This window comes from Melanotaenia boesemani, chromosome 22 (assembly GCF_017639745.1).
Source record: "Melanotaenia boesemani isolate fMelBoe1 chromosome 22, fMelBoe1.pri, whole genome shotgun sequence".
Classification (NCBI taxonomy): domain Eukaryota; kingdom Metazoa; phylum Chordata; class Actinopteri; order Atheriniformes; family Melanotaeniidae; genus Melanotaenia; species Melanotaenia boesemani.
Genome location: NC_055703.1, coordinates 21,179,641 through 21,195,489, shown reverse-complemented (window position 1 = coordinate 21,195,489; position 15,849 = coordinate 21,179,641). Strand labels below are relative to the sequence as shown.

At 37.6% G+C, this 15,849-nt stretch overlaps 1 protein-coding gene across 1 annotated transcript in view; it reads left to right on the top strand.

Moving 5' to 3' along the window:
• The window catches only part of LOC121634259 (nesprin-2-like), a 72,965-nt gene that overhangs the window by 44,729 nt on the left and 12,387 nt on the right, over window positions 1-15,849 (top strand). Inside the window, exons 75-94 of the mRNA XM_041976794.1 lie at window positions 419-618; window positions 1,403-1,535; window positions 2,363-2,545; window positions 3,128-3,277; window positions 3,582-3,758; window positions 4,077-4,232; window positions 4,324-4,479; window positions 5,850-6,020; window positions 6,523-6,656; window positions 6,849-7,044; window positions 8,074-8,256; window positions 8,394-8,507; window positions 8,605-8,753; window positions 8,960-9,107; window positions 9,566-9,660; window positions 10,255-10,486; window positions 10,658-10,855; window positions 12,238-12,342; window positions 12,737-12,892; window positions 14,947-15,105. Of these exons, the coding sequence (XP_041832728.1) occupies window positions 419-618; window positions 1,403-1,535; window positions 2,363-2,545; window positions 3,128-3,277; window positions 3,582-3,758; window positions 4,077-4,232; window positions 4,324-4,479; window positions 5,850-6,020; window positions 6,523-6,656; window positions 6,849-7,044; window positions 8,074-8,256; window positions 8,394-8,507; window positions 8,605-8,753; window positions 8,960-9,107; window positions 9,566-9,660; window positions 10,255-10,486; window positions 10,658-10,855; window positions 12,238-12,342; window positions 12,737-12,892; window positions 14,947-15,105 (3,195 nt within the window). The remainder of the gene's footprint in view (window positions 1-418; window positions 619-1,402; window positions 1,536-2,362; window positions 2,546-3,127; window positions 3,278-3,581; window positions 3,759-4,076; window positions 4,233-4,323; window positions 4,480-5,849; window positions 6,021-6,522; window positions 6,657-6,848; window positions 7,045-8,073; window positions 8,257-8,393; window positions 8,508-8,604; window positions 8,754-8,959; window positions 9,108-9,565; window positions 9,661-10,254; window positions 10,487-10,657; window positions 10,856-12,237; window positions 12,343-12,736; window positions 12,893-14,946; window positions 15,106-15,849) is intronic.

Sequence of the window (15,849 nt, the reverse complement as noted above, 5' to 3'; positions counted from 1 at the left end):
ATGAAAACACAGCAACATTTCAAAGATAAGAATCCCAACTTCACATTTTGCACCAATCCATTTTAAAAAAAACACAACAAGAGGAAGCACCACATCAGTTCAGAGAATCTAAAATTTCTAGAGATGCATTTTGGAAACAAACAAAAAAAAAATTAAATGGAAAAATGATCTTTTGAAATGTTTGTTTTGCTCTAGTGTTTTTTTTTCCTGACTTGTTTGATTAGTATGAAAGATAGCTTCATTGTAACGTTAAATTTTTTTTAGTTTTATCTATTTACTCTAAGTACACAGATTACTTTTTCAGTCGCATGCTCTTTAAATTACCACAATCTCCACACTGGATTTATTCTCAAGACTTAGTGTGAAGACAACTTGTTTAACCTCAGCACAGACACTGATGATTCTGCTTGTCCATCAGCAAACACTTGACCAGCTGGATGAATGCAGAGCTGTGTTGGAGCTGGTCCTGGATCAGGGGAAGGCGCTGCAGACAGAACCGGGATTTGCTGCTGCAGTCAGTCAGGCAGGAGGCGCTCTGGAGCTGCGATGGAGGAACACCTACAGGCGCATAAAGCAAGAAATCCAACGCTGCAAAGACATCCAGGACAGCAGGGCCAGGTGGGTCGGACTCAAAATTACTCTTCAAAAAAAGTCAGGTCTCATTATATCTGTTATCTACCAGCAGAGGCAAAGCAGGTTTAATTAATTTCTGAGAGGTAGGATAAATCTTAGTATTTGGAAGAACCATATCAGCAGTTTTATTCAGCGTGAAAATAAGATGCCAAAGTTTCTCTCGAGTCCAGAGCCAGAGCTATTAAAAAGAAGTCAGCCATTCTAGCCTGGATCATTTTAACAACCTGGAAGTCTCCCTACAGTACATCTCATTTTAAGTAATGACACATTGTTGATTTTATATGCACTTCTGGAAATGGTATTAACATAGTTTGTAATAATAATAATAATAATAATAATAATAATGTATCCAATTGTGCAATTAGATAAATAGATATTATGGTCTTACCAGAGCGTGAATAGTACAGTTTGGAACAGTTTAAAGATTCTGCTCTATTAGGTATTAAACTGAGCCCAGAAATGTTTCCTGTGGGATTTAGTCTAAATCTAAATGAAGCAAGACTTTGTGTTCTTGAAAAGCAGATGTGCCTACTATTAAACAGGTTTTTTAAATCAGAATATTGAGTTTATAGCAACAAAAAGAGTTATTTAGAGACTTTAATATAGCTTAATACAAGTCAAAACAAAAGACACTTGGCTCTTAGAGTCTCCTCCTGTATTCATTATCGCTTCTGGACCTCTGCCGGAATCCTTACTTCACTCTGGATGCAGGTGCATTCATGTTGTGCCCCACTGGTTGATGTATCGGTCTTTCTCATCCTCCCCACAGATTCCAGACTGAGTTTGCTTCAGTCAGTGAGTGGCTGCTTGTTGCCAGCAAACACCTGAAGTCTTTGCCAGGTCTGGCAGACTCTTCTGACCTGAGTGAGGAGAGTGTTCAAAGAAATTTGGTTAAGCTGCTGGTAAGATTCTCCTAGCCTTTCATCAGATGGCCTTTGACTCGATTAAAAATAAATAAATAAATAAAATAAACAACTTTCAGTTCTATCATATAGCATTTCTTATATTTCTTTATATTTAGCTTCTAATCTTTTGAAGTGGTTGAAGTGGTTGGCTGCTTTTCTTTACTTGCGCTCATCCACTTCTTCAAACTGACCATTTTCAATGGAACATCGTTTTTTTTTTTTTCTCATAGCACTTTATTACTGTCAGCTTATTGCAAAGACATTGTTTGTTTTTGTTGCTTCTATGAAAATATGCCAAAGATAGTAGTTTAACAGACATAAAATAGTATTATGGCACCAGCAGGATTATTTCTAAAGAGCTGCCAATGGGCAAAAGGAGGCTTGAACTCACTGATCACTGGGTGTGAAACAAGGCAAAAGACAGAAGAAGTGCTTCATAATGTCCCTTAACTATTCCTGAAGACTAGAAATTACAGGGCAGCTTGTCTAAGAGGGTTCAGACTGTGTTTAATTATAAAGATGGTCATATATCAAATATTGACTTTCAAGCTTGTTTATTAAGTTTGTTTTGTATGTTCATTTATGTTTTATTAAATCACTATAACTAAACCAATTTTCCTGGCTAAAACCAATTAAAGGATAAAAAAAAAATGAAGACCTAAACAAGCTCAAATGTTACAGATTATCACAACTGTTACAGAGACAGACCTACCTGGTTTCAACCCCTGGCTTTAAATAAAGACCTACAGCTATTGTGTCCGATGGTACTAAGTGAACACACCATTAGACAGGATTAACCTGCTTTCTGTGACCTTGTCCCTCAGGACTTCTCCATGGAGGTGGAGGCCATGTCTGTGCTAAGGACATCTGTATCCAAGGATGCCACTCAGCTTATCCACCTAATGGAAGCTGATTGTCCCGGACTGAGAGCTCAGCTCACCCAGCTAGAGGTCAGCTGGAACCAGATAACCTTTGACCTGTCCAAGATCCAAGATCATCTTCAGCAGGTGCATCATTTTTATTTTCCCACTCGCCCAGAAAAGAAGGTTTAACTCTATATAAGGTTGAAATGTCTTGGAACTGTAAGATGAACAGTTGATTACTAATAGTTCAGTAATGTAAACTTTGATGTTGAGCTTTTTTATGGCTTCATGTCAAGTTTTTTCCAAGTGCTGTTTGTTTTAAAAAATAATTAGACATTGAGAAATCCCCTCTGGTTCGGGGAGTGTAAATCTAAACCCTGCTGAAGTCCATTTCGGGGTGATTGATCATGGGGAGGAATTAAGAAAAAGGTCATGTTTAATTTTTCCTCACTATTTATCACCACTGAATAGAAAAAGATATTTGGCTTCACTATAATGAAGCTAATTCAGCCAGGTTTGTCTTCCAGGCTTAGTTTGATACCTTAAAATCTGGCAATCACTTGAGCAGATGAAGAAAAGATCTTATCTGCCAAAGATTTAGTAATGTGAATATGCAGAAAGGAAATACAGTAACAGAGCAGATGTTTGGTGCATGATTACCTGATTTTTAAATGAATCATGTAAAGCTAAGCTTCATTTCCTTTTTTGTTGAATTATGTCTTCTAGGGTCTGCAGGGTGTGCAACAACCACTAATGCAACTGTCTGAACTGGAGGACTGGATGAAAAAAATAGAGGCTCGACTGAGCCAGGAGAAAGAACAAGTCCTCAAAGTCAAGAATGCAACTCAGATCACTGAAATTCTGCAAAACTATCAGGTACTTTTTGTTCTGTGGCCTCTACTTGGATAACTGGAGATGTGTTTGAATTAAAAGGTTCTTTAAATATATGTACGGACTTGTATTTTACCTGTTTGCTAACAATTGTTTATAGCTAGTATCGCTAGTCTGTGCATCAAACCAAATGAATGAGTTTATCTTGTTCTGCATAAAGAAATGCACATCAATCCAGGATTAAACTGAATTTGCTGAATCATAAAATGTTATTTATTTCTTTGTGGATGTTCATTCTGAACAAAATGAAAGAGATCTCTAACTCCTTATACTAAATGCTGTTTCTTAGGTGTTAATATCAGCTATGGCCAAAGGACAACTCCTACTTGATTTCTTGTCCCAGTCTGGGTCCAAGATGGTGAGAGGAGACATCCAGGCTCTCTGGTTGGAACGCACAATGTTTGCAGAGAAATTCGGCACCGTCAGATTTCAGTGGCTACTTCTTCAAAGGGAGCTGGAGAGCCAGGTCTGTATGTCAGCATAATTAGACTACCACTGATATCAATCTAATCATATTACTGCAATTTTTTGCTTAGATGTGAACTGAATAGAACTCATTATAGCTCAGTTTTGCCAGCAAAGCTTTTTAGATTTTTGGACTTTGAGCAATGCTGTCCCACTACAAAGTGAAATGTAGATTCAAAATAAGCAATTAAGGTTTCGTGCATGGCAACAAGAATGGAAATATCTTGACACCAAATGGGCTGTATAAATGTTATTTTCCAATATGTCAAGATTTTTGTTCTTCCCATAAATAAGCCACAGTGTGGATTTACTTCCTTAGACTCATGAAGCTGAACAGATCCATCACACTTGTGCAGAACGAGAGAGACGTCTGCAGAGTCTTCACGGCTGGTTAGAGCAGCAGAAAAAGCAGCTGAATCAGTGGAAACAGACCACCAGTCAAACACAGGCTAGCAAGGCTCTTCGGGAGTTGGAGGTATAGTAAGAACAAGCAAACAGATTAAAGAAATTGTGTGGTGCTTTGTACTGCATGCTCCCATCTGATCTGATGCAACACTGTCTTCCAGGCTGGTGTGAGCAAAGTGGAGGAGGTTTTGGCTTCTCTGCTGGAGTTGACAACTAAACAAGTGCATGATGACAAGGAAAAGAAGCACCCAAGTGATGTGGCATTTGCAGAGCAAGCAGAGAGTGTTAGTCTTACCTGTGTGGATCTTATTCAACAGGTAAAAGTAGATATGGTACTCTTATCAGAGATATTGAAAATGAAGGGCCAGGTGAAAGTGTATTAAAGCAACAGTAGTTATTTGCACTGACCATCAACTCAGCAATGAAAATTCAGTAATTCAGACACATTAATGACTGAAGCACATTGACAACATGACACTGTAGTTGTGATATAATGTCTAGTTGTTGCATCATTCTTATCTAGAAGTGACTCCTTATACACACTATTTTTCCTCAGTGTTCTTCAGCTCTGTAAAGCAATTCTGTTTTAGTGGTTATTATCTTGATTTCTTGGAATCCCAATTTACTTAAGTGGCCCATTATATTTCTCAAGAGTTGGTCAAAGGGGGCTAAAAGAAAACATGTTATTGACTTAAAACCTCCAGGTTGCCAATTATATAACCAAAGAGATAAAATTTAAGCTGTTGGTTATTAAATGGACAGTCTGTAGCCATTTAACATAATACTCAGTTACTGTTATGTACAACAGCAGCTTGACTGACTTTTTTGTGAAGAATTTAATCTAAATTTCCCAGAAAAATACAGTGACTTTAATGTTGACATCCAGGCGCCTTGCCCTAATACCTCTCCTCTACTTTTATATAGCTGCAGAAGTGTTGAATGACATGCTAGCTAAAGTTAGCTTAGAAATAGAGTAATGCTATTAGTAATAAACAATCAGTTTTAGCAAGTGAACATCTAGCCAAAAGAGAATGTGACCAGTGATGGAGAAAGGGTACAGCCAACATCATTAAGGAATTTATGGAAAGGCCATTGTCCCGTATCTTGAAAGTCAAAGTCAAGCACAACTTTGCATATAAGGGTGGTGGCTCACAGCTACCAAATGTTGCAAGAATGCTCATGATAATTCATTGATAAGAGTTAACTTCAGAGCCACCATGAGGAACTGAGACACTTTGAAAGTTACTAAATGGTGCTCTTAGGTAAAATTAGCTTGTTAAAGACCATTAGTTTTGGTTAAATGTAAATACATTTTAAAGCATATATAAGTAAGAAGCACATGATTCCAATTTTACCCATTAAAACAAAATGTATAAAACAAAACATTTATAATATTAAAATCAACATTTCAGAAATGTTCAGAATATTTTATTCTTTCATGCGTAAACTCACCAAAGAACAGACTTTTGCTTGTGATTATAAAGTTATTTTAAGTTTGTGGCTAAAGATTCCTAATGACTTATCTGAAAATTAAAAGTAACTGATTAGCTTGAAATATATTCTGGATTTCAGTCACACTGTATAAAAACAAACAAGAAAAAGCTCTTGACACAAAATCTAAACATGAAAACAGCCCGATGCACTTGATTGTAAATCATAATGGAGTTTTCCTCCTGACAATACGCAGATGGAAGCACTGAAACCAACACTTCAGAAGACAGTGGAGGAGTGGACTTGTTTTCACAGAGGTCTGAGGGATGTTACTGTGCATGCCACAAGGGTGCGCTCCTCACTTCAGCATTTCCAAGCTCCTTTCTTCTCACTAAAGCAGACTGAAGGATATTTAAACCTCCTCCAGGTGAGCTGTGGCAATAACCATAAAGTCTCTTTCTTCCACATAAAGACAATAAAACAAATATTACATTTATTTTATTATGATAAAGGAGGGAGGACATGAAGGTAGTTGGTGTGAGAGAAGAGGATGCAGAGGATTGGGTTAGATGGAAGCAGATGATTCCCTGTGGCGACCCCTAAAGGAAAAAGCCGACAGGAAAGAAGATTTTATTATGATAATCATCACAATAATCCAAAGACTAACTCCTAAGAAAAGTTGAGCCTAAGTCTAATAGGTTTAACAGCTTTCAAAGTACAATTTTGAAAAGACAAAATAATCTTTTGTGTTACCGTGGAACAGCAAGCTGCAGCTGTGTGCAGTTAAAAGCCTCTCAGTCTAGTTTTGACAGGTTCAGTAAAAGTGTGGGCATTTGTAGAGTTCAAGCTGTTGTCCTTTTCAGACTGTTCTTAGTTTTCTCGGATGTGCATAGAATGAAAAAATATGAAAGTAGCATTTTTTTACACAGGATCTCCTGGTGAAGGCTGCAGAGGGGGAAAAACTTTGGATGGCTGTGGACAAATCTTATCAGGGGCTTTTGGAGACCCTCCATCATGGAGCAGCAGAGGCACTTGGTGCTCAAGTAGAAAAAGAGAGAAAACGGTTGGTGGTCTGAAAAAAGTATAACCAAATACTGATTTGATTAAAACTATTAAACCTTTTAGTTGGCTGAGAACAATTTGGATTTGATTGCATGCATTTAATTTTGTTTAGTCTTTAAAATTAGAGACATTATTAGTCCTAATAATTTAATCATTTAAGTTATAGAATATTTTTGTATTGTGGCCTTGTCAGGTGGAACGATACAGCACAGGAAATAAAGGATGAACACATAAAGACTGGAAGGACACTTTCCCTCTGGCGAGACTACACCCACCTTGCTGATAGTTGCCCCCTCCACCTGCAGCACCTTTGGCATGAGTGGGAGGAACTTTCAAGTCCTTCACTTTCTCCTGAAAAAGACAAACAAGCCATGGTTTGTTCAGTCAAGGTGCGTTTAAGGCTTTTAGCCGTGTCTTAATATAAAGTTGAGTGTATTCAACAGTCCAGTGTTTTATAGTTGTTTCCAGAAACTGGCTGCCTCATTCTGAATTACAGAACATAGACAAGAAACCTACCAACATGCAGATTTAAGCAGATCAGATTACATGTGAAACTCTGTACTAGGTCTGCTCCGTGAATAGATTTTAGTTGCTTAAAGAAATTGTTGATGTATTTTAAGTGTTTAAATATAAATATATTTAGCTCTCTAACAACAAAGGCACTTGGAGAGTGTGTCTTGTGCAACATCTGGCCAACAGACAAGCATACAAATAGACAAATGGCTCTAAAAACACAACTCGGCCAACAGGAAAGCCAAAGTTACTGAGAGCAAGCACAACCACTTTCATAAACCTTATTTTTATATTAACAAAATGCTTTTTCTTCTCTTTTTTTATCGTTTTTTTTTTCCTACTTGACTCATCCTGTTGCTGGGGCAGGTTCAGAGAGTTTATGTATTATGTTAGCAATTTAATTAAATGCTGTTCTTCTATTTTCCGATGACTGGTCTTCTTTTTGTGGAATTGAGCAGGCCTCCTGTACTTAAGGGCAGAAATATTAGCAATGTCCTGCTCTGTGTTTGTACACCTGGCCACTTTTCCTGTTGACGCATGGTATAGATGACGTGTCGTTTTGATCAATCGATAAAAAGAAAATGTTTTAGGGCTTTCATTCATGTAATTATTTTTTCACTTTATTATTTTTTTTTTTTTTACAATTTTGTGATACACAGGAAGGCGCATTTCACTTGAATACTTGAGCCTGAACTATTTGAGAAAAAAAATTATATTTCCTCTTCAACTATAATGTTTTTTTTCTTTCTTTGTTTTTTTTTTTTTTGTTTTTTTGTTTTTTTTTTTGGGAAAACTGATGAAAATGTGGTGAAAAGCAGAAAATCCAGACTAGGCCTGTGCACAGTTTTAACAATAAACAGACTTATTAGCTATTGTTTTTCTTCTTTTGATTTTTCTTATCGCAGAAGTTACAGGATGCTATTCAAGAATTACAAAGCAATGTAGGAGTTGTTCTGGAGGAGTCCAAACCTCTTCTTGGGCAGCTAGAACCACTGTCTGCCAATTTAATCCAATCAAACAATAGATTGCTGTCACGGGACATCCTGCTGCTGAACCAGGCAATTTTAGGAAAAAGGAAAAGTTTTGAGGTGAGAAAAGGTTTTTACAGGTATTGTGTCCAGTAAATTCCTGATGTGTCTCACTGATGATATATAGGTTGATTTAAGTGTTTAAGTATCACAAATATTGGCTGTTTTAAAATCAGATAATTGCTATTTATTTGCAGGAGAATTTTGAGCAGCAGAAACTGTTTCAAACTCGTCTGGAGGCCTTTAAAAAACAGATGCAGACGTCGCTGCTTAAACTCAAGGCAGGCAGAAATGACACCGACTCTTTAAAGGTAAGTCAGATTACAAATAAGCTTTCCTTAATTTATTTTCATTATATCTGAATAAAAAGACAAAGCGCTTTATAACTTATGTGTCTTGGATTTGCAGGAGGTTGTTTTGGAGCTCAGTGATTTGTTTCCATTACTAGTCGATATTGTGGAGATGAGTGCTGAAACGAACAAACAGGAAACAGAGAAATTGCACACACTGAGCAGATGGTGGGTGGAAAGCTTGTTTCAGGCATCAGACATAAACAGGTAAGAACGTTTAATTCACAGCAGAATATAATAATATCCCAAGTTATTACAGAGTGACATGCATACACTTTATCTTTATTATCAAAGTTTAGAGAGCAGTTTATTTAATAACCTAGGAGCCTTTTATGTTTAAAGCTTGTGTTTGAAGTCTGCATTTGTTTAGGTGGAAAATAAGCTGTCTTTTGTGCTCTTTGCATGTTTTTCAGGGAGTTGCATCATAAGCTGCAGCGCTCCCACAACTTTGAAGAGAAGTGTAATAAGCTGAAATGTATCCAGGAAAAACTGGAGCAAGAATCCATGTGCAGAAAACCTCCAACTTACTCAAACCTCCAAGAGATGCTGGCTGTCCATCAGGTACCCACACTTGTCAGATTCTCTGAGTTTCTTTCTTTTCGCAGACTTTAGCCTTTAAGATTTGTGTCTGTCAGTCATAATCAGTCTTTAACTTGTCATTTTATCCATCTGTTCCTTTTGTAATTGCAACACTACTTTATACTTTTACTTTATACCGTTAGAGAAAAATCCTTCTATGTGTGCACAAAGAAATGTTTCTCTTTTAAGTTTCGAAAACCAGAGCATTGTGCCAGTGACATTATGCCAGAGCAATCAGTTGTTTGGGTTCTATTGGTACTTAACAATGAATATATTTTGGTTAAAAGTGGATAAACTTACAATTACTGGTATCAAATCTACTAATTTAAAGTGCTCTGTCTTTTTCACAGTGTTATCATGTACAAATCTAATTTGAAAATCTATAAATATATTTATAAATGTTATTATGTTCTTATCCTGTTGTCCTCTTACTCCCACAGGGACTTCAGGCTGAGATAATTATTGGCCATGAGCTCCTCCGGGGTCTCCTCTCGGATGCGGTGGAGTCTATAGAAACAGAAATGAGGCAGAATAGGTAATTGATGGAAAAGTCTGCCAAATTTTTGAAAAATAACATTGTGTACTTATCATTTGTAGATATAAATGTTTTACTGATGCACTTTTGATTAGCAAGAGAGAAGATGTGGTTGTAATTTTTTTGAGTGAGTCCGTTTGAGGTTTTGTATTTCATCAGCCTGTCATCTAAAGTAGGATATGAAATTTTCTGCTTGCATTCCTGTCTTTCTTTGTCACAGTCATGTTTGTTTCTTAATAGTTGGCTCTTTCACTGGTTCTCAATCTTTGGAGAGCTTTCAGTTATTTTTTTAAGGAAACTTCTTTCCGCTTTGTGAAATGTTAGTCACAGATGTGAAACAGTCTTCAGCGAAACAGCAGGGTGATCTTATGATTCCTGTTTGTAGCTGTAATTGTTGTCTATGTGTTTACTTGTTTGTTTGTTTGGTTTTTTTATTTCTACAATGTTGGCTAAATTCAGTGCTCAACAGCCTTGTGTCCCTTTATGATTAGCATTGGATGAACTACCCCTCTGTTTTATTCTGCCTTTCTAAATTTCGTCATGTGTTTCTCCAAAAATACACAAACTAAACTTATTTTGTTCTGTTCTGTTCAGATCTGAACTCATGCATCAAGTGACCTGTATAAAGAAGAGCTGGTCCAACTCTGTGACTCTGGCTGGACAGAACCGGACCATGATAAAGGAAGGCCTGCACTGTTGGAAAATCTACCGTCATGGCCTAAAACTTTTGCGGAAGATGTTTACAGCCGTGGACTCTTTGCTGCCCCCTACTGGACCATGTTTATACACGCTGCATCAGCTGCAGAACTTTACTGATGTTTACCAGGTAAGTTTGTTTGAACATCACAGGAAGTGTGCAGTACTTAAAGTTACCCTCCCAGCCCACTGAACAAGAAAATTTCCATTTATTGTCAGCTGAAGTTAGGTCACAAACTGGGTTTTAATAAATCAAAGATTATCATCACAAACATTGTCTCCTCTATCTTTTTTCTCCAAGTGTGTTGAGAAGTGTTTAGGTCTGCACTTTGCAGTGTACACTCAGACTGTGGAGGCTGGCAAACATTTGTGTGAAACCATCACAGTGTCTGAGTGTCAGAGTCAACTACGGTCAGAGCTTCAGGACTTAGAGGAAACATGGGAGCAAACCAGCTCCCTGCTGAGAAAGAGCATAAGCCTGGCTAACACCACAGACCAGGTAATACACCTCTCTCTATTATTTTCACTTTTATGTAAAATCTTCTATGAAATATTGTTATATGTCACAATAGCGTCCACATATTGGCAAGTGGAATCTAAAGCCTGAGTCTTGAACAGATGGTTTATATTTTGTTTTGTTTTGTTTTTGCAGTGCAAAAGAAGGGCAAAAAATCTAAAGCTTTAAGCTTTGCAGTAAAAAATAAAATTAGTCCAAAAATATAAGGCAACGTTTTTTGTTTTTAGACTTAAATGAATTATTGTGGGAGGGTTTGCAGAAGATAAAGTTTTAAAAATGTCAGGACATGAAACATTGAAGTCTTTTTTTTTAAACTCCAAATTCAGGGCGAACTCTAGCAGACCTCTGCCATAATTATCTATCTATTATAATTTATCATGCAGAGGTTACAACTTTTTATAACAAGAAAGCATCTCTTACAATGTTAGCAAGAGAGAAGAATGAGTCTGCTTTACATGACCCCAATCCAGGACATGATCCCACCCAAATACATGCGCTCTTACATAGGAGCTGGTGGGCTTTCCTGGCAATGAGGGATCAAAGGAGGCTCAAATCTCTCCACGATCCACATCCAGAGACAGCTGGTTACCAGTGTCATTCCATCACTGTCACAAAGCTGTATTATCCTACTGTTAGACCCAAAGAGATTAAAAAAAAAGAAGCAAAACAGAATATCCTCTCAGTCCCTATACAAGGATGCATAACTCTACCTTATGAAGGGGAAAGACATATTTGGAGAAATAGCAATATTTGATTGACATTGAGCTCTGGTGAAGATCTACACTGTTCATGATTACTGTGGTCTGAATTTTAGCAGGTCCTCATTGCTTCATAAGCTACATTTATCTTGATATCCGACTGTTTAAAGAACCCAAAGGTCAAAGAAGGAAAGTTGGCCTGCTCCTTTAAGCTCCACCCAGGGAAAGGAAAATCCCTATGATCAACATGTCAAAAATCACACACAGCAAACACTGGCAATGGTTTTACTGGATTAGCCTCTCTGAGCAATGACCAATGTTTCAGCACTCACCCTAAACAGCCTGCTGCTATGCTTTGGTCCCATTTTAAAAAAACAACTTGATTTTAATCATGAAGAATGAAATGCCAATAAGATAAGAAACACATTTTAACATTTTTTTAGCAATGTGACCTTGTGAAATTGTATTATTACAAATGTGCATCATTCTTCTTATAAGTGGTTTTACAAACACTTTTGGTGCACAATCTCTGCAGCAAAACAAGACATCATTCAGCAAATGAATAATGATAAATCCTATAAAAGATGATGCTGAAGAGTCCAGCTCCCAGTAATAAAATGAACAGATTCACACACTCCTGATATTTCTACTTCTTGGCTTGTTTAGATGTGGACTCAGTGTCAGGTTGGAATAAGCAACATCGTGAATGAACTGGATCAGGTGAAGAAGCTGCTGGCTGGAAGACCAGAGGAATCTGAAGAGCTCATTCAGGTGATTGAAATGGATTAAAAGAAAGCAACAAAGCATGGCCCCTTTACCACAATGAAATATCAACCTTTACATTATTTGTGATGTATAATCATGTCTGAGAGAAAACTTCATGTCTTTGTTAACATCAAAACTGGTAAAAGTTTCCTCTTTCCTCAACTCCACCAGCAGCTCCCCCATCCCACCAGATAGCCTCTGAGTTTCCCCCCCTATCCCTTGTTTAATGCCCCCACGCTTTCACTCCCCTCCCCCTTTCTACCCCTTCTACCCTCCCCCGTCTCGCCCCTCAGCCCTTTAATCTGGGTGGTCAGTGCAAACACGAGTGAGAGGTAAAGCAGCTTGTATACGCACAACTCGTACATGGCTATCTGACTGCATGTTTGTGTGTGTTATGCAGGAGACTGAGTTCTCTCTGCAGCATTTGGCCAGTGGATTAAAGGAACTGGCCACCATGAAGACAGACCTGTCCCAGTACGTCGCAGCCAGTGACTCGATTCTGCTGGAGCAGCAGCTGGAGCAGCTCCACAGTCAGTGGGAAGAGCTGTGTATGAAGGTAAGAACTTTTTATTAAGAGTGAAAGGCCATGAGAAAAGCCAGAGGAAGAGATTGTGGATGGAACAGGTGGAGAGAGAAGTTTGAGGAGGGGAGAGAGAGGGAAAAGTGGCTACCAGCGGTTTCTTGGCCGGACCAGCAGCACAAAGCCTCTGCACTCTTGAGGCTGAATACACACACACACTCACTCATTTGTGTGATAAAAGAACCAGGTTCATGGAGGGAAAACTATTCTACACTATGTTCTCTCATTAAAACTGCCACAGCTGGCTCCATACTGGTCAAATTAACTGGTTTTCTTAACAGTTTTGCAGCAAAAGAACTGAAGCTTCTGATCAATCTTTAGCTAAAAAATATTACTTTGATTCAGTTGTCATCGATAGTTTTCTCTCCATGTATCTGCATACAAATGCATACATTTTCTGGGTCAGGCTGTCCAACATTTCAGGCTGTTAATTCTGTGATTACATTATTACTGAAAGTAGCACCACACAGGCTCACATTCCTACAGTTAAGTCTTTTGGCTTAAAGACAAGTACACAATTGTTTTTGAGTAGCCAAACGTTATGACAAGCTTTGGATGTTTCTGACAGTTATTATGCCATTATGGGATCATTTAGACTTGTGCTAATTGGATAAACAGAGCGGCTGCTTCCACCTGCTCTTGTTTTGGCAAGAGTTTCGTAAAATTAACAAATGTGGAAACAGCAGTGTTGTTGTGTAGTAGTGTTTTCTGTCTGTACACACATTGTAGTAGTTCATAAGTAGTTTTCTAGTTTGAGCAAAAATAATCCATAAACATACTGTCTGATTTTCTTAAAACCACTTGATTTTTTCAAGAAAAAAGCTGCTAGGAATATCTGCATGCATGTCATGTATCATTAATAATTTATTTTAAAAAAAGATACTACACTATGATACTATAATCAGGTTATTTGAGACCACTGATTTATTTTAGCAGCTAATCACTATGATTTTTAATGTCCATTCTTGACATGGATTTGAGCCTGTTCAGTTTCTGCTTCATAGTATAACAGGTTGTTAATGCGGGAGCTGCTGGAATGGGTCTGATGAGCAGATGGCAGGGCAGGACTGAGGGGACAGGCTCTATTGTTCATGGGGCAGCACAGTGTCCTCACAGGGTGACTGCAGCTCACAATACACTCTGAATTATTCCTGGTCCAGAAGGTCTATCAGTGTTAGTACATTAAAACCAAATCAGGGTTCATTTGAATTTAATAAATGCCTCTGAACATTAAAATGAAGCAGATTCATCTGTGTCCTGTTGGCATACTAAGCCCCCAAAACCCTAAAAAGATCATCAGCCCCCCTCCTTATCTTTGTAATGGGGTGTTTTCATAGCATTAAGCTGTCATTAGGAAAATGGACCTTGTTAATTTTACCAAATAGCCAGACTCTCCTGGAGGTTTCTCTCAATTCATTTGATTGCTAATTCTGATTAAATGTCCCCATAGCTTCAATGTAACAAGTAAGAATATTGAATATCTGCTTGCTTTTACAGTATTTGAATCTCTCCTTTATCATGTGATCGCATTTCATATACTTATGGGATTTTGAAACAAACTACAGATTTTTTTGGGCAATTTACCAAGCTGTATGCCCCTGTTACTCACCAAGCTTGAGCCTACAAATACACGGTTGTGTATTATATATGGGTCACAGTGTTTCCGGAATGCATACATTCCTACATGTATCATGACAAATAACCCTGTTTCAGACTGGACAGACTTTCACCAACGTCTTTAGCGCCACTCCTTTTAAGCTTTCACAACAATTACACCTTTATGTTTGTAACAGTTTCAGTAATACTTTATAAATTTAAGAGGAGAAAAATGTCTAACTATTCAGTTTTTTAGACAAGAGTCTAAGTGTTGTATGCTACACAACACAAACATGCATGTAGCTCAAAATGCTTTAATAGTTCTGATATAATTCAAATTCATCCTTGCCTGCTGCTGAGCATGCAATATATATACATATATATATATATGTGTGGCCACTAAACACCACTGTTACCACTTTGTTTCCCTCTAGGTTTCCTTACGCAGGCAAGAAATAGCCGACCACCTCAATGCCTGGACCATCTTCAATGACAAGAACAAAGAGTTCTGTGATTGGTTAACTCAGATGGAGAACAAGGTTTGCCACAGCGGAGATCTGAGCATCGAGGAAATGGTGGAAAAACTGAAGAAGGTAAAGGGCATTGGTGATAGGATACCATTATAAATGATTACAGTGGTTTTTGAAGGTCTCTTTATGTGACAAGCTCTGAAATAAAATCCACACCAACAAGCTTGTTATAGCACAAGTTTTAGAGCATTTACCTTTGATGATAATTAACTGATTTAGGAAAACTCAAACCTTATAAATACATTCAATATAGATTTGAATGTATTTTTATTTATTATTTTCCCTGCACCACACTGTTACATTCTAATGAGCAATATTATTTATTAGCTTATCACAAAATATGTTTTTTATTTCAACATCTTAGCGCTTAAAGTTACAACAAAAAAACTGCTCAAATGTACATTATTATAATACATACAAGTGCAACATACATTATCCTGTTAATAACAGATGAAGGCCTGGAATGGGCTGGTTGTGCACTCTTTGTTCACACATCACAGTTGTTCTTTCAGCATCTGAAAGCCTTTTGTACTTTCCTGTCTCGTTATGAAGTATTCTCACTTATTCAACAAGATAATAACATGTTTAAATGACCAAGAATGGTTGTTTTTGTCTCTTGACGTAGATAAGAGCATTAGAAGCACTCACTGCTTAGCTATAATTACTAGGCTAACAAACAATGGCACTTCATTTTGATACCTTGCTGCTTAAGGCATGCAAACAGGTGTCTGTCAAGCTGAATGAAGGCTACACTGATATCCGCATCTTTTGTGTTTTGCATCTCTTTGAAAGCCACAATAGTCTTTA